Here is a 23,990-nt window from a genome sequence, read left to right on the forward strand (position 1 = left end):
CGTACAACGATCGAACTAACTCCCGAGCTCGTGAACTTACTAGATAAATTGGACAAGAGAGTCCAAAAGAGTACTGAAAAGGAAAGTGGCATGTACCTGAAAATCGGAGTGTTGATACTCCAGGTTAGTCTCGCGCGCTACTAATATAGTCTCGTCCGAGACTTTTTTGTCAGTTCAATGCTTCAAGTTCCTACGAAATACTTAGACTGTGCTAATGAAAATAAACAAGACTTGGTTCACAGATATCTGTTAGTAGAAAAAGTTGGGGCAATAAGGTACGTAACACGTTCGTATTACAAAAGAAATGGAAATTAAAAAGATGGGGGGCAGGGGAGAGGTTTTTAATGTTTGATGTATTCCAGTTATTACGTTAAATGTCTAGAGTCCTTCGGCATGCAGCGGCGCCATTTGATAAAACGTTAAATTGTACGTTATTAGGATTTATTCTTAAGTCCACAGTCCACAGTCTGAAGTCCAAAGTCCAAAGTCCGTATAGTCGTTCGTTTAGTCAAGTTACCTTACTCACGTGGGTTTGGTAGGATAGGTCGAGTAAGGGATCGTTCAAACCTTAGGGCTCTGCAAGGTTCACAACTGGAATTACAACTTTTAGTGAGTAGGATTTTAGGTTTTTTAGTTGGTTTAATTAATTTAACGGAAATGTAAATAATGTAAATTACTAACGGTGATTTCGATGTAAATAAACAAAGATAGAGAAACAGGGAGAGGGTTAATCATGCTCATTCAAGAATCATTTTTTAACAGTTTATATTACCATATCACTACAGCTTTAATTTGTCTCGAGTTCATAGACAAACCTGAGACGACGTCGAGTATTGATCCCTAGAGAAACGCGCACATCTCTGAGTCGCATCGCACTAGCATAAGAAGTTGAACTATCTCTGGAATATCATTTCAGCTCCTGGCTCGATTCTACATCAGCTTGACAAATTGGAGAGCTGTTGGACACAAAAGAGTCGCGCGCGAGACATTTTGGGTCTCTCGCGAGACTGTTCTGGAGCATCAACACTCCAACTTTGTACAGTCTCAGTCATTTTGGGACCGGATGTCTAATCTACACCTAATTCCTAAGTAGTGATTCTAGAATATTAAGGAGTCAATCTGGATTTTCACACGAGCAACATAACCCTCCCCGGGGGGGGGTTAGCTCATAGTCATTGGAAGAATAATTAAACTTGATGTATACATTAAATAAATAAATGCTGGACAGAAATTAAACTGGAAAAGAAATGACTTTCATTAAGAAGAAAATAACTTACAGTATTAAGCTGCTGAAATAAAAGGGACAGAATTTAAATGCTGAAATGAAAAACTAATTGACTGCTAAGTGGAGGCTAAAGCATGAAAAAATCTTTGAAGGCGAATAATGAAGACCCCACATATATATATAGGGCCGGGACCCTTCACGTGAAATCTAAACATTTAATCAGGTTTTGTTTTTTAGCTCAATTCAGTTTGTTAAGATCAAAACTTCGTTTTTATAAAGTTTTGTTTTATTATCATTTGTTTTGTCCTTTTATGTTTTAGTTTTGTCTTTTAGCCCAATTCAATTCAAACATTGAATTGGTTCGTGTCTTTTCCATTGCAAGGTGGCACAAATTTGTGACCATTACTTGCCACCTGCCTATGCTGACTCGTCATGCCTTTGGGCCCGCAGAGTGGGTCCACTTAGTGTGTCCAGTGGCGGCGCTGATTTTGGCGTTTTTACAATTTTCTGTCTTTGCGTAGGGTTCGTCTCTCTGGTCACTTTGGCAATTCACTAGCCAACGTCGGCATCTAGATTTATCAAATGTGAGCTTTAGAAGTTTGCTGCTTCTTTATATGTGGACCCGTTCTGCACTGGTTTTGTTCTTTTGGAAACTTCGGCTCTAGTCATACTTTGTTGGGCTTCACTGGGGTTGAGTGGGAAGCTTCAAATATTCCAGTATTCCCGTACTTCGATGCATGTTTTATCATTATATTCATGTTAACTGCAGAAACCTGCAAAAGTACGAAAATATAATTATTACATGATTATTAAACACATAATCGACCAAAATGCTATGTCTCTCGGGGTTTAATATTATAGTTTTGGGTGCTTATCATAAGGCTATGGCCTCTACCCACTTGGTGAAATAGTCAGTGATCGCGAGCATGAATCGTCTTTTATCTCTTCCAAGTGCTAGAGGATCGACAATATCCATGCCCCATAGCGCAAAGGGCCATGGGTTCCATACACAGTGCAGCTCCTCAGCTGGAACGTGTATAGTCTTTCCATGTATTTGGCATTGCATACACTTTTTAACATAACGAAAACAATCTCTTCGCATCTTGGGCCAAAAATATTCTTGCCTCGTTATTGTATTTGCCAATGATCTTCCAGCTAAATGGTTTCCACATTCTCCTTCATGGAGTTCTGCAATGATTAAATGTGCATCCTTAGGTGATATATATTTTAGATGCGGACCTCCAGGATTCTTTCGATATAGCTCATTATCAATCAATACATATCTTTGCGCTCCAGACTTGATTCTTCTGGCTTCATTTTTGTCCTCAGGTACTTTACCCTTAAAGAAGTATGATATATATGCTTCCATCCATGACGCCCCCAGTGTGTCGATTTCCATAACCTCTGGTTCGTCGACATCAATGCTTGGCTTCTCCTGGACACCGATGTGCAAAGTTCGACCCTCAGTGTTTTCTAGCATCACTGTCACATAAGCGAGGGCATCTGCATGCCTGTTTTCATTTCTATTGAGGTGCTGAAGCTTTATTTTACTAAAGTCCCTCAACTTAGTTTTTATAAAACTCAAGCAATCCACCATGTTATCACATTTTGCCGAATATCCTCCATTAATCTGGCTGACAATGAGCATTGAGTCGCTAAAAATTGATAATTCTTTCACTTTAAGAGATTTGGCCATCTCGAGTCTTGTGATTAAACCTTCGTACTCAGCCTCGTTGTTCGATGCATGGAATCCTAACATTACCGTTGTTTCAAGCCTTTGATTTTTAGGTGTAACCAATACAACCCCAATGCCACATCCCTTACTCCCAAATGATCCATCGACAAATAGTTTCCAACCATTTGTTCTAGCCCATGGATCATCCGTATCGATAATATCCTCAGGTTCTTGTAAAGTTTAGAACTCCTCTTCTTCCATGCCCCAACTAGCATCCTCACATGGAAAATCAGCCAAGAAGTCGGCCAGTACCTGACTTTTCTCCACTACTCGGTTTCGGTATTCGACACCAAATTCATTTATTAGTACTGCCATTCCGACATTCTTCCTAATTTGGCAGTTTTCGCCAGAGTCTGCTTTAATGGGAGATTCGTCATAACGATCACAAAGTGTGATTGAAAATACGACTTCAGCCTCTGAGATGAGAATAAAAGTGTCAAAGCGTATTTCTCCAGTGTCGAATACCGTGTCTCTGCCTCGAGCATTGTTTTGCTATGAAAATACACCGGTCTTTCAACACCCTTTTCAACTTTTATCAATACCGAACTTATAGCAAATTTTGACACAACCAAATAGAGAAGCAAACTTTCTCCTTCATCTGGCTTTGTAAGCGTCGGCATTTCTTGTAGATATTTCTTTAATTCAGAAAATGCTTCTTCACATTCTTCATTCCAACATAATTTAGTATTCTTTTTAAGCAACTTGAAAAGCGGCTTACATCGATCAAAGGTTCTAGATATGAATCTGTTGAGCCCAGCTATTCTTCCAGTCAGCCTTTGTATTTGTTTTCTAGTTGTTGGAGATGGCATTTGTTGAATTGCTCGTATCTGATCAGGATTAGCGTCGATGCCTCGCTTTGTAACAATATACCCCAAGAATTCTCCAGAACTGACCCCGGAAGTATACTTCTTTGGGTTAAGCTTCATGTTAAATTCTCGCAATATTCGAAATACAGTATCGAGGTCCTTCACATGATCTTCAACCTTCATGCACTTTATAACCATATCGTCGATATAGACCTCGACAATTCATTTTATGAACTTCTTAAACATTTTCTCCACTAACCTTTGATAAGTAGCTCCCGCATTTTTCAACCCAAATGGCATTCTGATGAAATAGTATATACCTCCATTAACGATGAACGCCGTTTTGAGTTGATCTATAATAGCCATTAGAATCTGAAAATATCCCGAATATCTATCGCAAAAACTGATTAATTCGAATCTAGCTGTTCGATCAACCAACTCATCTATCATTGGCATCGGATAATGATCTTTAGGACACTTCTTATTTACATCAGTAAAGTCAAAGCAAATTCGAGCTTTACCATTCTTCTTGGGCACTACTACTATGTTTGCCACCCATTGAGAATGATCCATTTCTCTAATTATGCCATTATTTAACATCTTTTGTATCTCAGCTTGCACCACTTCTTCGTACATTGGTCTAACCTTTCGATGCTTTTGATGGACCGGAGTTGCATTTTCTTCCATATTCAGCTTGTGTGAACAGATAGCTGGGTCGATACCAGTGAGGTTCGACATTGACCATACAAAAACATCTTGATTCTCTTTCAAAAAGACCATCAACTCATTTCTTATAGTGGCAGACATTTCTGTACCAATGAACGTATGATGCTCACTTTCTCTTGTACCCATATCAATTTTTTCCACCGCCTCTATTGTTTTTCTTTCCCAGGGTTCTTCATTTTGCTTTAGCTCTTGTGTGAACTTTACCTGCTCATGTATCTAAGTATCGGTGTCAGTAGGTAAAGCTTGCATTAACTGCTACTTAGAGCTTTCCAAGACGCCCCCAGTGTCTTGGCTTTTTCCCTTCATCATCCCCTTTACAGTGACGAAATTACACTTTTCTGACTACGAATGATCCCCCCTAATTTTGTGCAAACCATACACTGTGGGAAATCTGATAACCTAGTAGAATGTACTTGGGACAACACGCATATCGTGTATCCACTTTCTACCAAGTATTATATTGTGATCGGAGTGATGCTTTATGACCACGAACTTCGTCATCACTGTCTGAGGTCTCGCTCGAACTAGCAATTTCATTTTTCTCACGGGCTTGGTAAAGCTTCCATTAAACCCAAACAAACTAAATTGTGGTAGCTTTAGATGAGTCTCATCGAGACTAATGCCTGTGAATGCTTTCCAAAATAAAATATTCACGGAACTACCACAATCCACGAGTATCTTTTGCACATCATATCCAGAGATGCATAGAGTGATTAATAATGCATTACCATGTGGCAACATCACCTTAGACAGGTCATCTGGTACGAACATAATTGCTCATGGGATGCTAGCCAATACCAAACTCTGATTTACTAGAACAGGTTCGACATTGACCTCAAGCACTTCTTTTACCGATGAAATCTTTCTTATTTTATCTCTCATGATTTTCTTCTGTGGTATTTCCCCTTTGTATATCATATTTATTACTCCAAGGGGTTTATCATGTATTGTTGCTGTTTCTGCCGGTCTGACATCAACCTTGAATTCTTGCAACCTCCCATCCTTCATTAGTCTATCAATTTCTTTTAATAACTGCAAGTACCTGTTTGTCTCATGGTTCTCAATCTTATGGAATTGGCAGTAAGGCTTGCCCTTCATCTCCCTGAGAGTGTATTTTGGCCAGGTCACGAAATTTTCTTTTGCGATGCTCCTTAATATATCTTCCGGTGTGGTATTGATGGCGATAAAATTACTGGGATCTAGCTCTTCTTTTAGTGTCTTCTCATATTTCCTTCTTTGTTGTGATTGATTATCCCGATTTGTATAATGCTCCTGAGGTCTTTTGTAATTTGACCTCGAGGGGTCTCGACTTTCGTGTCGATCTCCATTATCTTTGTCTCTCCTATCTCTGACACTTGTAGTATAATTTGCACAATGGCTGCATTTATCCCTTCTTCCACTCTAATATCTCAGCTTTGTCATACAATTCTTGTAGACTTTTAACTTCTTTTCTCAAAAGATATTTGTGCATATATGATCCAGGTATCACACCTGTTTGGAAAGCCATGACGGCTGTCATTTCAGACTCATCAAGCCTCTTGACCGATTGAGTTTCGGCCTTAAATCTCGCCAAGAAATCCTTTAAAGACTCCTTTTTCCGTTGTTTTAGCTGGAATAAAGCCGACACCTGTTTCGGCTTCACCCTCTGATGACCATAATTGGTGAGGAATCTTTCTTCGATTTCACGAAAACATGAAATGGTCCCCTCAAGTATTGTACAGAACCACTTCAATGCTTTGCCTTTAAGGCTTGAAGAAAAAGATCGACATAGTACGAAATCCCAATACCCGTGATATATTGAAAACTGGTGTCGATAACTAAAGAGATGGTCCATGGGGTTAGTGGTCCCATCATAATGGGTGAACTTTGGATTCTTGAATTTTGGAGGTAATGGCACCCTCTCTACTTCCTTTCTCAACGGGTTTCTACTTACATCATCTGCCAATTTACAAATCGAAGCTGATACCTGTTCCAGGAGCTTGTCCCCAAATTGCCTCTGTATCATCTCCTGTACCATTTCCTTCGTAATTGGTGCTTTTACCTTTTCCTCTTGCACCACCTTTGGTGTCAATTTCGCTACTGATTGTACCTCTTCGATGTTTCTTTTTCTCACTTCCTCGAGATGATTCTTTCTTACCACTGGAGTGCTTGCACTCGACTCCTCGCCATCTTTCTCGTACATAGCATCTATTGCACACTTCTCATTCTCTTCTCTCACAGCTTTGTTTTCAGCCATTAAAATGTTGTTCTGCTTTTTCAATTCTTCCAACCTTCTCAACAAGGCTTTTACAGATACCTCTTCTTCTCATCTACTTCTTCCATCAATCTACTTACCGATCGCCTTGTTCTTCGTTCCTCATTTTTAGATGCTGCTTGAGAAGTACTCCATTCATTAACCATCATCGTTTTGCTTGTTGTAGCACGCTTTGGAGGCATCTTGACAAGAAAATGAATACCTCCTTACACAACTTCACTGATCTAACAGAATCTTCTTGAACACACAATTATTCTGTATCTCAAAACTTCTACCCTTGGATTCGATCTTCAAAGAAAGAAGAAAAGAAAGATCTTTTTTTGTGTTTGAATCACACGCCAATGTGGTGATCAAGTGTCTTCTTATAAGATCAGTTATGAATTGAATAGGTTTGGAAATGAAACTCAAGCTTTTGTATTCATCATTAATGGTGGTTACAAAGTCACTCTCTCTCTCTGTTTCGTTCTAGTTTTATAAGTATTTATGTAATGAATCAAAATCCCTTTTCTTTCTCTTGATCATCACTTTATATAGTCTTCCAGCTATAGTGATGCCCAATCCTATCCTAACGCGTGTCCATTCTCATTCTTCTCCTTCCTTTTCCCGCTTGTTCTTGTAACACATAAACTTATGCACAAGATACTGACAATCATGTTGATATTTCGAGTTAGTTACGATATTCGGGCTGGAATATCGAGTTGACGATATTTGCCCACGACATACACAAGCTAACAAGCGATTTCAATTCAAGTGGTGGTTTGACATTATAAATATACTAAAGGTAACAAATGTATTATACAATAGAAAACAACATAAATTTGTGACTTCTTCGAGGGCTTCAATCCTATGACACAAATTATAAAAAATATACAACTTCCATAATTTGTTATTGTATAATTTTACAGTATGTAACTATTAGTAACATAATGCATAATATAGATGGATCTCGTATGTCATTCATGGGGATAAAATGTGACAAATATGCTGGAAGTGACAACAAGACTTTAATCCAACCAGTTTTGGTGAGCCTATTGGAACGAACAACAACTGTTGTAGTATGACACTATTAGTAGCATAATGTATTATATATATCCATTAAACATATATTTTTCTTGTATGTCGTTCGTGGCACTAAAATATAACAAATATGTTTGAAATAACAACATAAGTCATTTTAATCGAACCATAGATCAGTAGAAGAACCAAGGAAATTTGGATTCTAGACAAATTTTGGTGAGCCTATTAGAACGAATCTAGCACCCACAACAACTCTTTTACTTTTGTTTTTTATGGTTGACAACAACTCTTAGAGGAATCAAAATATTCACACACATTGTGTTGTTAGTAATGGAGGATTAGTAATGAGGAATTGGTTATTACCTTGTCAATATAGTGAAAAATATGATTAGAAGTAGCAATATAATTATATTCTCAATTAACCACATTCTTTGTAAATATGTCTTACATTCATTAATGCAAACAAACGCACCCTAAAAGACAACAACAATAATTTACATTAAACTATGTTAGCGATTATAACATATAGTACTTTATGTTACTTTTTTGTTGTATTAACTTGTTCACCCGATTTGTTTGGGTTCTACCCTCGCAAATGTGTGGCTAGAAATCGTGTGCACCAAAACTTTCAGTACATCTCGCACACCATAGATTTAGATTCAAATAAGGGTAACCCAACAAAGAAACCAAATTCAATCGGGGTTCTTCTATGCCGCGGCTGCATTGAACCACAATGTCTGTGGAGTTCACGATGTGCCAACTACATAGAAAAGGAACATAGCCTTGATAAAGGAATAAAAAAAGAAAAGAAGCACACTACTCTGAGCAAATCGATCGATCAATTTCATTCTTATAACAAAACCCATTGTGGAAAGATACAGGGCATAATACTTAAACAATACATTCTTAGTTTCACTACACAAAACATACATCATTCCTGCAAATACCTGTTGGGTATTAGATTTATAATTTATGGAAAATGGATGAGATCCAATTAAGAAACTCAGTCACACACGGAAATAACTCTGCCTAATGAAAATCCAAAAACTAACCAAATTACTACAACCAAACGATGTGGATTACACGGACGATTTGCATGTTGTTGTATCAGCAGGACACAACAAACGAGTTAAAATAGTTAGCGAAATTGCCAAAAACTAGATTGGATCTTCCTTCCCATCATCCTCCGAGACTCCATCCCCACCATGCCTGCTATCAAAACAGAAAGATGCACTTTATGACTTCAGATTTTGTTTCACACAGGAAGAAAGAGAATGAGTGTAGATGACTAAATGCCATACAACTTTTGCATCCATGGCATAGCTAGTAAATTCGCGGATGGCAAAAATTCGATATGGAAATTATTCGTCAAAAATTTGAAATTTTGAATAATAATACATTTAAAAATTCGGCCAAAAAAAAAAAAAAAAACGCCAAACATACAATTCGTCTTTTATACGCATATAATACGAAAAAAATCGGATATACTTTGTTGCATTACAAGTTTAGAATATAATAATTTGTCAGAATTGCTCATTAACTATACATACATAACTCAATTTTTCATTTATATTTACTTGCTAACACTTTAGTTCTTCGGTATTTTTTAGGTATGGAAAGTTCTAACTTAAGTGGATTTTCAAAACCTTTCATTTTGAAATTGCATCATATTTTTTATAGTACGTTTTTTTCATTTAAAAAATACGGACCTTATTATTTGGCAATTATAAGCCCGGATCATAGAATTCGTGTATTAATCCCTAGGTTTGAAACGTTCGCTTTATTATTCATATTATACGTAAAAATGTATAAAACGGGTATTAAACGCGAATTTACTAGCTATGGTCCCGGGTACCTGTAGACTGCTTAATTCAAGAAAGCCCATAAAACATTAGCAATAAAACTAATACTAGAGTTATGAACGTATATTGCATCACTGTTTCGTTTCAGTTCAAACCAGTCAGCTGTGTTAGAAGGATGATGTTATGGTAAAGCATTTCAATGCTGGGTCGGGATCTAGGACCCATAAACTCACTCACGCTGAAGGCCCTAAGATTCTGCAAATCCAACAAGTCATAGTGGACTAACGTGGCAAGTGAGAATGCTTTTTTTCTGCTGTTAGGTTGAATTAAACAGGTGTGCAGTCTGCCACATAATTCATAAGGTACAAAGATTGATCTTCTCTTCTACAAAATCTCTCCAACACTTTTCTTTCATCTTCCAAACCATTATTATCACTTCCACACCAGTTCAAAGCGTGCGAGAAAACAGCTTTTTATCCCCATCACAATAACGATGAGGACTAAAGAACTGAATCAAGGAACAACGCATTTTGGGACCTTTTCTTTTCTTTTCTTTTCAAATTAGATTCCTAATTAAGAGCTTTAATGTGAAGATATTAACTGATTGAATGCACAATTTCCTTTATAAATTTGTTGAGGTAATCGAAATATTACAAGTGGATTTTGCTTGAAGAGTATCAGTGCTAGTATTTCATACCATAGACACATTTGCCTTGAGCAACAATAAAATTGGTGTAAGATTGGGTTAAACTTTAGGCTCTTTTCTGTAGTTCACTTAAGTTGAATAACCGCAGGTAGGTTTGAAGGTCACAGTGGGGATTTACCTTTTTTGAGGTTGAAAAGCTTTATGTTGTCGCTGGAAAAACATGAAATGTCTACATAATAACTTGGTATTCAAGGAATCCCTTATGAATATAATTTAACTTTATTTTCCCATAACCATGGGGAAGATTATTTACTTTGGGGAGACTGCCACGACTTATCACTTGACCAGATCAAACATTTCAACCAAAATCAAACTCATTTTAGTGCTGAACCTGTTCAACCATTGCATTTCATTTGATACTGCAGCATGAGTGGTATTACGAGTCCTTTATATACGTCCCTAGATCCCAACCCATTAATGTTATCCAGAAAGTTCGAATTACTGTTACAACTTACAACTATGTTGGTAAAGTTTAGCTCACTAGACAGTTCTCACAAGTTGCAGGCTGCAGTTTCTTTCAAGGTGCAATTGAACAAGAAAACTTTTTGTCCTTAAGATTTAGTTTTAGCCGGAAGCTTGGTAAGGACCAACAGAACAACAATCAATTGCATTAATATTTTAAAAGTTACGAGAGAAATGAGCCTACACATACCGCCAAGATGATGTAAGATTCCGTGCTTTTCTGTCCAACTGTATGTTTTCCAAGGCATTAGACGCTCGAATTACGTCCTCGGAAAGCTCATCACTGTCATATCTCCAATTATATTCATCCTTTCTGTAAGCAGGCATCGAGGAACCTAGCCTCCTATCTGAAATGCCAAAATCAATAAGAAAACATAAACAAGCCTATATGCAATATACAAAGAGAAGAAAAACTTTCATTACTTACCAGAGGACTGAGAAACAGGAACAGGCCTGCAACATCCACAATAGGGTATCATTAAAGTTAAGAATGAAAATAGACAGGAGTTAAAGCAACATCGGATATCATTCTACAAGGGAAGTCGTCATAGTACCTTCCAAGCGGAGGTAGGCCTCCAGCAACCGATGACGAAGAGGGTCTTCGTATGTTTCTGGACTCTAAATTGGATAAAGACTCAGATTCTTGACTATTTAATCTCCTTCCTGCAGTTCTTGCTTGAGACAAGTGCTGTGAAAACAATAAATAGACGTAAACACAGTTGCTAAAACACAATTATTAGAATATATAATTATTTCTATTAGCAAAAGATACTTGAGCTAATCAAGATCATGCACACATATCAAAACACCACCCAAGGATCACTTGAAGGGCTACTCTAACCATCTTCAAGTAGTTACAACTCCAAGGCCATTAGCAATCAAGCGAAAAACTTCGTTTGCTGAAAAGCATTTTGTACACCAAAGGTTGAACGTTTTAAAACATATTCACATACATGTTTTAAGAAAGCAAGGTCTCCAAAATACATCAATAATTATCAACATTCAATCAAAAGTATATGGAAGCTAAAGCTCCATTTAGTCAATATTAAAAAAAGCAAAACAGAAAGACTGCTATCTGAAACTGAAAACGTATTACAAGGAGGATTTGTCCGTCTCTAAGGTTTTTCTGAATCTGTTGTTGTTGGTAATTAGGGGTGTGCGAAAAACCGACATAACAAACCGAATTTGTCGGTCTTGGTCGGTCTTTCAAATCCAGCTAGATTGATTCGAAATTACTGAAAACCCACAGGTTTGGTTTGGTGGCCGGCTTTTACAACTTCAAACCACCAAAAACCAAACCAACCTGGTTACAAGTTACATTTTATAATACCTTTAGTTATTAGCCGTTAGATAGCCAAGATCCAACCATAGCCCTCAGATTTTGACTTAAAACACAACAAACCCTACTACACTTATCTCATTCTTTCGCTCCTCTCAGACAGCTGCCTCTCTCATACTTCCTTATCCCTCCAACTCACTCTCATAGCTCTTTCATCTTGACTTTTTCTTCTCAATTTCTTCTCCTTCCCTCTAACTCTCTCATGAACAATTTTAAGCATTACTTTATTTTACTCTATTTCTTCTTCTACTTCTTCCCTCTAGCTCTCTCATGAACCATTTTGAGTATTATTTGATTTTCATGCCTGTTCAGCTAGGAAGCACGGATACAAATACACGACACGGATATGCGGACACGACATTTTCCAAAAATATAGGACACGGATACGTCATGGACACGTTTGAATAATATATATATAAAAATATTATATAATTGAGCATTTTTCACCAAATTCAAATTAAAATGGCAATTCTACTTCATAAAATGACCAATTCAAACACATTAAGCAGCAACTTACATGTATAACTTGGATTCACTTCATCTCTTCTTAACTTGGATTTTATTTCACTTGTTTTTTTTTTTGTTGAAGTTCCAAAAAAATTTCTTGTATGTGTGAGATTACTATCCCCCGCATGTCCAATATTCTTATCAAATCAGAGATAAGTTTAAAAAAATGTGAAACTTTTTACTAACTTTCTTTGAATTCATTCTCTAATTTTTCTTTAGGGCTTTTTAGACATCCCCCCCCCCAAAGATCCAACAGTAACGCTACTTCTAGTGAAAGAAAAAATTCAAAATTCATCTCAAAGCAATTGGATCTTGGATTGGGGGAGGGGGGGGGGGGGGGTCTTTATATCAAATTAAGAGGTGTATGTGTATCTTCCCAAGAACCGAAAAAAATGACTGATCCAAACCATCCAATTGGTTTTGGATCGGTTATTTCGCTGCTCAGTTCGGTTACCCCTTTTTTCAGTACCAACAGGAACGGGTCAGTGGTCGGTTTCATCCCAAAACCGACCTGAACTAACCCGTGCACACCCCTAGTGGTAATGGCACATACTTGTACAAACATTGCAATTCAGAATTACTTTAGAAACAATCAAATTAAATCAATTTGACTTCCATCACTTCATAGCTCATTGTCATTGTGAAAGCGAAAACCCAAAGCCAAGATTTCTATCATCATATATTTTATACATATCACCAATTCTCGAAGAGGTGTGCATTCACAGTTGTCCCCTTCCCTTGCGACATTACCCATCTTTTGTAGCAAAAGAAATATTTCGTTATACACCTTTCGTACTTAAATTTGTTTCAACCCCCTTACAAACCTTATTTGATAAACTAGAGAAAATTCAACTTCACCCATAATAATAAATTGGATGAGTGATCATCTTATAGACCAGGATGATTAATATAATATATACAGGGAAGAACAATTTCAAGAATCACCAAGTGAGTCGTCATATACTCATATATGTTGTACGAATTTCACCATACAACATTTTCTAAAGAATAAGAAGATTTTCAGTAACATAGGGAAAAAATTTCAATTTACAAATCTCGGTTGGACAAATTCCAACTTTGGCAAGTGAATATTTGTCAGGTGGAACTTACAATCTGAAGTTTGAACTTCACTTCGCACCCCATCTGGGAACCTTTAACACAACTTCACGTGTAAACCCATTATAAAAGTAACATTGAAAATTCACTTTTATTTACAGGTATCCCTTTCACCTCATGCTTTGATGTAGACTTTCTCCAATGATATTCTTCTCCTTCAATTAGATAGTCGTAATCACTCTCACTCAATATCTCTCCCCTTCCCATCAATAATTGCAAACAATTCGAAAAATAATGATACTGATGTAGAACATGAGTTCGTTTCTTTCAAGGTTCGGTGGTCAAGCCCATGGGCCGTGAGCCCACTAGTTTAGTTATTGCTTTATTGTTATTAGTATAAATAAAGACTTATGGTTAGGATTTCAGGGAGTTGTTTTAGTTGTGTCTATGTGTGTTATGAATTATTGAGTGATTATCAATAAAAGTGAGACTTTTAGGATTTTACAAAGTGTAGATTTTGATTAAGTGTTGCTTCCGCCATTTCAATCTACATTATTTGGTATCAGAGCGGTTCATTTTTAGGAGATTGTGCAGAGAATACTATTCACTAGGGTTACTGTTCATTGAGGTGTTGTTTACACAGCACTGTTCACCAAACACTGTTATGGTACTGTTCACTACGATTTATTCCTTTGAAAATTAAAAAAAATCAAATTTTTATTGTTATTATGGTGAATCACATAGCAACTCGAAGTCGTCCTCCATCCATGGATACTCGCACGTCTCGTTTAGAAGAAAACATGAAAAACATGACACAGATGTTCCAGAACCTGATCGAAACAAGGTTTCCAGTCCAAAAAGGAGGTACAACAACCACCTCCACCACCACAGAATAATGGTTCGGTGGCTAATACTGATGATGTGTCTCAGGTTGACGGCTCAATCCCTCTTCTTACGACTACAAATCCAAAAAACGATAAGAGAAAACAAAGTTGGTAGAAAAGATAACACCAACAGGGATCCTGCCCTCAATGGGGAACGTGAGGGTGTACCCCTCAATGATGGCTCCGCTCGGCTGCCGGCAGGTGTTGAAGCTCCCCTATTTGGCGCTCCACCAATCTTTGATAAGTAGAATGATGAGTCTAGTTTTGTTGAGTATGTTGATCCGGTTTGGGAGGGTTTTGATATTCAGTATACAAAGCTTTTTAGTTCTGTGCATCTAAAGTTACAATTGGAGGTATGCGTATTTTCTGTTTTGGGATGTGGTAGTATTTCCATAGAACAGAGAAATCATGTTGGTGGCTTTACATCTTTCTTCTTGCATCGCTTTGCATATGGTGATTTTGCAAACTTGCAAACATTTTGGTGCATTCTTCTTCTTGTAAGTAATTATCTGGATAAAATTCGAGGTCGAATTCGTTTGAACAATGAGAGGAGTGATGGGCATCGACTCTGATGAATTTCATCGATCAATTCGCATATACAACTTCGAGACGATTTCTTTTCAAACTGGGGAGAATGATATAGAGCATGAGTTCGTTTCTTTCAAGGTTCGGTGGTCAAGTCCATAGACCGTGAGCCCACTAGTTTAGTTGCTGCTTTATTGTTATTAGTATAAATAAGGGCTTATGGTTAGGGTTTCAGGGAGTTGTTTTAGTTGTGTTTACGTGTGTTATGAATTATTGAGTGATTATCAATAAAAGTAAGACTTTTAGGGTTTGGTATGGCAGAAACAAAACTTAATCAAAATCTACACTTTGTAAAACCCTAAAAGTCTCACTTTTATTAATAATCACTCAATAATTCATAACACACGTAAACACAACTAAAACAACTCCTTGAAACCCTAACCATAAGACCTTATTTATACTAATAACAATAAAGCAGCAACTAAACTAGTGGGCTCACAGCCCATGGGCTTGACCACCAAACCTTGAAAGAAACGAACTCATCTACATCATTCTCCCCAGTTTGAAAAGAACTCGTCTCGAGTTTGTATACGCAATTGACTGATGAAATTCACTGTAGCTGATGCCCATCAGATACATTCTGGGGTTATAACTTATAAACCTTTGGGTTTAGTCCCATATTGGTTTTAAGTATTACTAAGGATTTTTAGAGTATTGTTTGGCAACTAATTTTGTGTTTTTAGCATAGGTCTTTTTAGGTTAAATCTTAATTCCAAAAATTTGGTAAATTAGTTTCTAAATTTCAAAGTTACATTGACACGGACACAGATACGGAGTGTCTAACACGGCAAAATACCAAAAACCAAGGAATATCACACACAATATGTGTCCGTGTATGTCCGACACGAACACGTCGATGTGTATCCGACACGGATTATTTTAGAAATATGGTGTATCCATGTAACATAGCTAAATTTAAATTTAAGGGTAACTTCTAAATTCATTGGTTCCTTTAGCTATATTGACTCGTAGGCCTTTGGCTTGGCTTATTGATAATAAACTTTGACCATTCAACCATATCAAGACAACTTAACCAAGAGGTCGTTTGGCAACACAAAAAAGGATACTTTTTTGCTATATTAAGTGAAAAAGAAAAAAGTATGGGTAAATAATCAATATTGCTATTCCATAACAAAAGAAGTTATTTTTGTAAATGAAACTATAGATTTTTGCCTCTAAGAAAACGACTACATGGACGAATAATGGAGCCTCACTCGAATGTTTCTCCCACTGAACTACAATATGCAAATATTTGGGTAGCCTAGAAAATTTGGATTCTATTTATGGACGCAATTCTTTGATCTCGTTATCCTTCATTCGATCATTATCTAAAACCCTTGTCTCCTTGGACATCTTGTGACTGAAGACTTCTTCAATATGACATCATGTGAAGTCTGATTTCATCTAGTTGTAGAATTTAATAATTGATTCCATATTTAAGGAAAATGTACAATCTAACTAGGGTTTTCTACCAATTAAAGGAGCTTCATGGCTATTTTGACTTTGGACGTTAGTGCTGCCAAACTAACCCTTGTCTTTTTTACTTTTACTGTGTAGCCATGCAAACTTTTTACTTTTAAACTTGTTGGATGTCAACTGACTTATGGTAACCAAACGGCATCCAAATGTCAAGTTCTCAATTTAAGACAGATATAAAGAAGAAGGAAAGTCCATACGTAACCTGATCGGCATGCTTAGTATGGAAAGTTTCGATGGGACTATTTTCTTTGCTTCAAAAAGCAAGGATTCTTAGAAGTTTCTATTGTTTCATGGAGATTGATCTTGAAGCTTCTCTGATTAAATGTGAAGTGTTCTTGAAGGTGGAAGCAACTTCCATTCAACACCAATGACAAACTAGGGCTAAATTCAACCCTAATTTGATAGAAAATGGGATTCTAGATGAACACTAAAATCAACACACAACTTCAAAAATCACACGCGTTAGTCTCAATAATCAACCTAATAATAGGTGAGGCCATAGGCCTTATTTATTCAAATTATTCCTTGGAGCACAAGAAAACCTAATTAGAAAGCAACTCTAATTAAACTAAATCCAACTAAAATAGTATCTACAAAACAACCTAGAATTTTGATTACGCATCATTCCATCAAAATGACTAATTTTAAAGACTTAATTTGTTGTTTCAAGTTTGATGCCTCATCAGTTATCATAATTATACACATCTTAACATACTGATTTACATTTGTGCAAATATTTTGCATCTCTACACAGGAGAGTGATACCAATGAGGATTTAGGATGTACAACTAGGGAGGCCAAAATGTTCTAAGCAATCCCACTACGGACATCATCTCTCTAAGAAAGTTTATTTTTAACAAATTGGTAACTATCTTTTCTTACTTTAGCATATACAGCCAAATTCAAGCGTTTGTCCTTGATTACTTCTCTAGACAGTTTCCAACAACTCGTATCTAAGTTCATAGGCTCATAGCATTCAAAATTTTGATAGGTAGTACGAGTTTCTCATTCTCAGTTTGCAGCTTAAAATCAAGTTTAAGATAGAAATAAACATATTAGGAACTAGTTAGAGTTTCTCATTCTCAGTTTGCAGCTTAATATCAAGTTTAAGATAGTAATAAACATGTTAGGGACTACTAAATGGATCTTTCTACAGGTTGTTTAAACCCAATATTAGTACTTAGCAGAGTAAAGATTTGATGAGATGAGATCTAAAACCAGACCTCATACTTCAGAAAACCTTCAAGAACATCGAGAAGCAAAGGACCACTTTCCCCATTCCTGTTAAGATCGTAGCCATTCTTGCTACTAAAATCTTTCAACTCAGCTTTCCAAGAATCCTTTTGCTGCAACCCACTCACAAACATACTTGTTTAATAACAGTACTCATAATGGCAGCACTATGTTGAAAGAGTTGCATGATTACCATATTGCACTCTGGCAGATAAACTTTAAGCGTGTGACTAAGTTGTGCCCAGTCCAAGTATTCACAGATTAGAGCAGTTAATAAATTTCCTGCATGTAGCACATCCGAAGAGCTATTAACAAAGAGAAATACAATATAGTAGACCTTAAACACTTATTACAATGTCAAATGCACAAGAAAATACAGGCATGCATAACTGACAAGGACTAGAACAGAGCAAACGTTACACCGGCATGGTTCCTTTTTTGCTCGTTTTTTCTTTTTTTGGATAAATAAGAGTACTTTTATTAATAAAAATTGTGGTTCCATCAACACGCAAACTAGAATATAGATTCTGAGTTTGGTCCCAAACATCCCAAAAAACAGAGAAAAAGTAACAGAAAATACAAACAAAAGAAATAAAGAACAAGCCAGAGACAAACCAAACACATGACATAGTGACATACTACAACAAAACAAAAACAGACTCTAATGTACAAATCCTATATACAAAGCTCCAAAGCCCACAACCATTCAGCAACCAGCCCACCTTCCTCCAATCCTCCCTAATCCACCTCATATCGTCCTCTTCCTCTTCCTCTGAACAGCTGAAAACCAAGTTGTCTAATTCTTTGCTGTCATCCTCCAATTCGAAGTCATCCAATCTTTGAGTTCGAAAAGGAGGATGACAGCAAAGAATCTATGCTTCCACTTGTCTGGTCAATCTTAATAACTTTAGTAATTTCTCCTATTTGCAGGGACTTTCCCTTGTATCGTAGAATATCTCAGTCTTAATATTTTTAAAGCGATCATCCAACATAGAATATTCTACATATTATAGAATATCTCATTCTACATATTATTTCTAACTCCACCGATAACCAAAAAAAAAAAAATACCATGCTTCCACCAGCCCAATCATAGAAATGAAGAGAGCGCTTAAAAGCACAACAGAGTTTATTGATTATCATCCCCAATCGGAACAGGTATGAAGTGTTTATACCTGACGGAGAGGCATGAAGTTGTTTTGCACGGTCATTGCAGCTACCAAGTAATGCAGGAGGCACGCTGTCTTCATTTTCTATTACCCGATCCTCATCTTCAATGGCCTCAAAAACACTAGCCCTAAGCTCAGCCTATTAAAAATAAAAATGAATCAAGCCCGGAAAGCCTTTTACCAATAAATTATAAATCCACGCCGGAAATAATATAATCAAAGAACATCCAATCTGAATACAAAGCTTTGTGATGTAGTCAGTAATAATAAATCAAAAAGTGGGAAGGGATTACCCTGATCTTAGCGAGAACACCTTTTTTCTCAAGAGTTCGAGTTACTAGGGTTTTAAGATCCATCATTTCTCTCGTGTAATCATCCATCTTTATTTCTTTCTTTCCACTCTCTCTCTCTCTTTACGCCGTATATTTTCTACCCGTGGGAGCTGTATATTTACGAGCTATCCCCCTACCTCTCTACAAACAAATATAACACAACTTGGTGACCTGTTTAGAAAGTTGCTCATTTGAATAGAAAATTGTGACACGTCAGCTAAATCAGTAGAAAAAATTGCTATATTTATTTCTCTTTTATATCCTTAGATATATATATATATATAGCTGTACCTTCTTGGCTCTATTTTTTTAGCCTTTAGAGAGTGTCCACGTAATAATTGAGACCAAAATAAGAAATCTGGGTTTCCTTCTTTACGAGTGGGTTCTTTCTACTTCATAATTTCATATACAAAAACTCTCTTCTGCACGCAATACAAGAGCAGTGGTACGATAGTGGATGTTAAAGTTGATACCTGTTCTAATGTAGGTTGAGATTTCTCAATAGAATTGCCAAGCTCAGTGATTTTTCTTACCAACTTTACACTTCTACCAAAGATGCACCCTTGGGTAAGTAGTTAATTTTACTTTGATACTTAAAATAGTGTTTATGTTTAAAAAGAGTACTGAGTAACGTTATTCAACACTTTGCAGAAAGCGACCCTGCAGTTCCAATCGGGTTATAGACCGTCTGATCTGAAGGAATGTGTCCTTGCGATTCATGATTTGCAGTTGCATAGAAAAGGAAGCACACTGACATCAATAAGAGATAAATACAAGCAGCATAAGGTTTGAATTTCTGGATGTGTGTGTTTTTTTTTTTTTTTACTTGCTGATTCTTTTTGTTGCATGAAGTGCAATAAGAACTCAATCCAATTCTAACTGAGTGCTTTCTGAAAACAGTTCAAATGTGTGGCAACAATGACATCTCCTTCAGAAATCCCTCGGAGAGTACTTTGAAGATATGAAAAGATGGTCGAGCTATGGTTTTGGGCTTGGTCATGGCGGAGATCTCTTATTGATTTTAAGGAATCAAAAGAACCTAGGAGTTAAAGTTATTGGAGTTCCATTCTTCCGTCAAGAGATTTTTTTTATTGTGAAGAAATCCGAAAGTGAAAAAAAAATGAGGTTGAATTTGGAAGGAAAAAAAGTTTATAAGTTTGGATTAAGATGAATGTTGGATACTTGGATGCGAAAGGTTATTTATGCTTTTTATAGATCTCAGGCTTTAAATGGGGACTGCTGACTCTTAGGAGGTTAGATGCTATGTGTCAATGAAATGAGATTTGTTGCTACGTGTCAGCAAGTAAATTGACAGATACGTTAACTTTGTGGATGTGTCAGTCCCCTCTATTATATAGTTCCCAACACGTGGCGTTGAGTTAGAGCACAGGGTGCTGGGATTGCTTTTGTGATTTTTAAGGATGTGTATACTGCGAATAAGGCTAGATTTTAGAATGGAGAAGAAGTGATCGATTAGGAAGTTCTTTTCTGTTATCAAGCTTCTGTTAGGGAGAAGGAGATGGAAATTTGAACGGGCTCCTTCAGCAACTCACAGTTATTAGAATCATTTGGGTTCAACGAGATTATCGTTGACATTGCGTAGAGTGTTTGTTAATTCACTTCTTTTGTTGATTTTGTAGTTCTCCTCATACTATGATCATTGCTCTCAAGACGCATACTCGCAGGTATCAACAACCCGACCTAACTGTGAATGAAATCGTTCCATCTACCAAGGCGGTACTCGGTCTAAAGTTAACTCCGTGCATGTCGTGTCGTATTGCAAAACAAGGGTATTCCTTAAACCCTTGGCGAACGGAACAAGGACAAATACCCTTTATAGGTATAACTACTCGATTTGTTGGTTGGTTTAAATGGATTTCTCTGTTTTCTGTAAATCTAGGTGTTGGGTTTTTTTTTTTTTTTTAATATTGATTACTTTTACCAACAATTCAAATTTGGGTATGACAGATAGATTGGTGGAAATAGTAATTTAGTGAAATCTATTTTGTTGTTTAAATAGATTGGTGGAAATTTTGTTTGAGTGAAGAGTCGAAGATAACCAAAGTCCTCGAATTCTACTCAATTTTAGATACGTTAAGACTAGCAAGTTATGTTTAGGTTGTGCGTCGACCTGGGTACCCAATACAGCTAAGTTTATATGATGCCATATGATGAAACTTATTTGTATCGAAACCTCGAGGCATTGGTGTGCACAGTTAATATATTTAAAGCATGTTTAGTGATTTTTTTTTTGCATAAGTGTATGTTACAGTTGAGGAAACGTAAAACTTCAACTGCTTTGATGTGTACTATCTGGAATCACATTAACTGGAATAATTGCATTAATTTATACCAATTAGCAGGGTTAAATTTTACGTACTATCTCTTACTTTTGATTATTGCGAAATTGTCATGATGTAGTATACATAAGGACCACGATATGGTATAATTTTGAGTAGCCTAATTTTTTGATTACTGTGGTATATGGTTATATTACATATGGAATTGTTGATTATTAACGAAAAGTTATTATTATTGATTTTTCGTTTGAATTGAGCAAATTGCACACATACTAATCGAACTTCCCGTGAGAACTACTATTCTGTATTCAAAATTTTCTATGAGTAGCCTGTTACGTTTATATGAAAAATATCAACATAGATCGGTGGTCTATAAGAACAGCAGTGTGCTATTTGTTATATAAATTTGTTTTTGAGTAACTACAATTCGGTTGGTTGTTATGTTCAAAATTTTGTGCTTTCTTGCAGGCTGGTCTACCTAAAAGGAATAACGGTATTGTACAAAGAAGGCAACAGTTACCTTTAAAGGCAGTAAACTGACACAAAAAAATGGTTAGCTTCATGTACCCTCTATACACTGAACCTACTCATATTTTAGTGGACTTCATTTCAATGGCCACATGAAAAGAAAATTGTTGTCTTTTTTTTATCTAATATCTTTGATCCCAAGGCATGGTTTTATCATCTTATAGCATATTAGTGGATATTAGGTACACAAATTCTTCGTTTGATAGGTTTCTGTGTCTTTAATATGTGCTGTAAAGATCTCTTCTAAGTTGATTGTGTTTTCCAGAGTTTTAATGTTTCGAATGAACGAGCTGTTGCAGTGGTCATCGTCCCAATTTAGACAGTTGAAGGGTGGTGATTAATGATTTCCACTTGGTCAAAACCAAGGTAGACAACATCCAATCTTGGACATAACACCCCCATTCAGGTAAGTAGGTAGTAAACCTTTTTCATTAATTGCAATCAACTTAGCTTTGAATGCACTTTAACACATTTTCTATCATTGATTACATGCTCTGCCATGCATTTATATGATTATTACTATAATAAAGAAATATTTTACTGTTTAAGAGTGGTTTATACAAAATGTATGTCCTATGGACTTCAGATCATCCATTTAGTATAGCAATCCGCGACATGTGTCAAAGAGAAGTTGTTTACTATTCATGTTAGTCTATTTTTATTTTTACTATTTTAATGCTTATAATGAATAGAAAAACAATGACTGACCAACAACCGACAAAGACAGAGACAAAGGCATTTGATTCATGATCTCGCATGTAACAAGAAACACACCGTTGCCCCCTCTTAAAGATAGGTTGCGCCATCTGCGCCCCTTCCCCCTTTGTGGTACTATTTCAAGTTCATTGATTTAAAATTGACCTACGGGTGTATCTTAAAAGTATTTGCTAATGTGTCTGCTATTTTAATTGAAACATTTTTTTTTATTATTTTGTATTCGGGGGCCAGTGCCCAGTGGTTCTTACCATATCACAATGATTTTTCCACAATTTTCAAGTCTTGCATTCATTTCTAACTTACAATGTTGTTGCATCGCTATAGACGATTGACAAGAAGGTTACAGTAGCAAGAGCATGAAAGTGGAAATGAATTAATAATTGCTTCATAGTTGTCTGCCTATGTACTGGCTTACTTACTTACATACTGATGGTCCTACATTAAATAAAACATGCAGTTCACTACCTTTTTCATTATATTTGCATGGCAACATGGAAACGCTAAACTTCTGCAGGGCAAGGATGCTACTCACTTTTTGAAGAAGTCACTTTTTTAGCTGCACTGTTGTAGCATTCATCTATTTGTGTTCAGTAAGAGCTAAAAATTATTATGTTGTACAAAATACTTTGTTACAACAATCAAACTTCTATTAATGTTGGTTACATTCAAAAAGAAAGTTCATTCCATTTGTTCACTATGAAATATAATCTATTGCGTTTTTTTACGTTTTATGTTCTGGCATTCATACTTAATATGCAACCATAAATGATATTTATAATTCAAACTATTTTTTGAACTTTGAAATGATGGTTATTCCCAAATAGAAATGCAGTCTTGGCAATGGGTTTGAATGCAAATTCTTGAGGGTTTGAAGGCTATACCTATTTCTGTGGTTGGTTGATTCTTAAAATTTGGTATTGGAGCTAGGTTTGGAGTCATGGTTAAGTGCTTTGAATTGAAGGGAAAATGATGTTAAGGGAGAAGGGAAGCTACCTAGACAATAATGAGTGTCATAATGGAAAGAGTTATCACTGCCATTGGAATTCTTAAGCTAGACGTGGCTAAGGTTTATTAGAACATGGATGTAGTGCATTTAGGTTAAGGTCGAAGCTGCTAACATGTGTACCT

At 36.4% G+C, this 23,990-nt stretch overlaps 1 protein-coding gene across 2 annotated transcripts; it reads right to left on the reverse strand.

Annotated features, from left to right (window-relative positions):
* Positions 1 to 8,585: 8,585 nt before the first annotated feature.
* LOC147487945 (protein TONNEAU 1a-like) lies at positions 8,586 to 19,477 on the reverse strand. 2 transcript variants are annotated; one of them, XM_086570844.1, is made up of 8 exons: positions 19,279 to 19,477; positions 18,992 to 19,124; positions 18,010 to 18,098; positions 17,807 to 17,929; positions 11,288 to 11,421; positions 11,161 to 11,186; positions 10,924 to 11,080; positions 8,586 to 8,972 (listed from the first exon to the last, which is right to left on the reverse strand). In XM_086570844.1, the coding sequence occupies exons 1-8, from the start codon at positions 19,363 to 19,365 to the stop codon at positions 8,921 to 8,923; spliced, it is 801 nt and encodes a 266-aa protein (XP_086426970.1). In that variant the 5' UTR covers positions 19,366 to 19,477; the 3' UTR covers positions 8,586 to 8,920. The 2 variants fall into 2 exon arrangements, with proteins under 2 accessions (XP_086426970.1, XP_086426969.1); XM_086570843.1 differs by having other exon boundaries at positions 8,586 to 8,975; positions 19,279 to 19,468.
* Positions 19,478 to 23,990: the final 4,513 nt, after the last annotated feature.

Source organism: Coptis chinensis, chromosome 7 (genome assembly GCF_015680905.1).
Source record: "Coptis chinensis isolate HL-2020 chromosome 7, ASM1568090v1, whole genome shotgun sequence".
Classification (NCBI taxonomy): Eukaryota; Viridiplantae; Streptophyta; class Magnoliopsida; order Ranunculales; family Ranunculaceae; genus Coptis; species Coptis chinensis.

Excerpts from the sequence above, each read along its gene's own strand:
- LOC147487945 (XM_086570843.1), bottom strand. The coding sequence starts at position 19,365 with ATGGATGATTACACGAGAGAAATGATGGATCTTAAAACCCTAGTAACT. Across the intron at positions 19,125-19,278 it reads GTGTTCTCGCTAAGATCAGG|GCTGAGCTTAGGGCTAGTGT; the intron begins GTAATCCCTTCC and ends TATTTTTAATAG. Across the intron at positions 17,930-18,009 it reads ATCTGCCAGAGTGCAATATG|CAAAAGGATTCTTGGAAAGC; the intron begins GTAATCATGCAA and ends AGTGGGTTGCAG.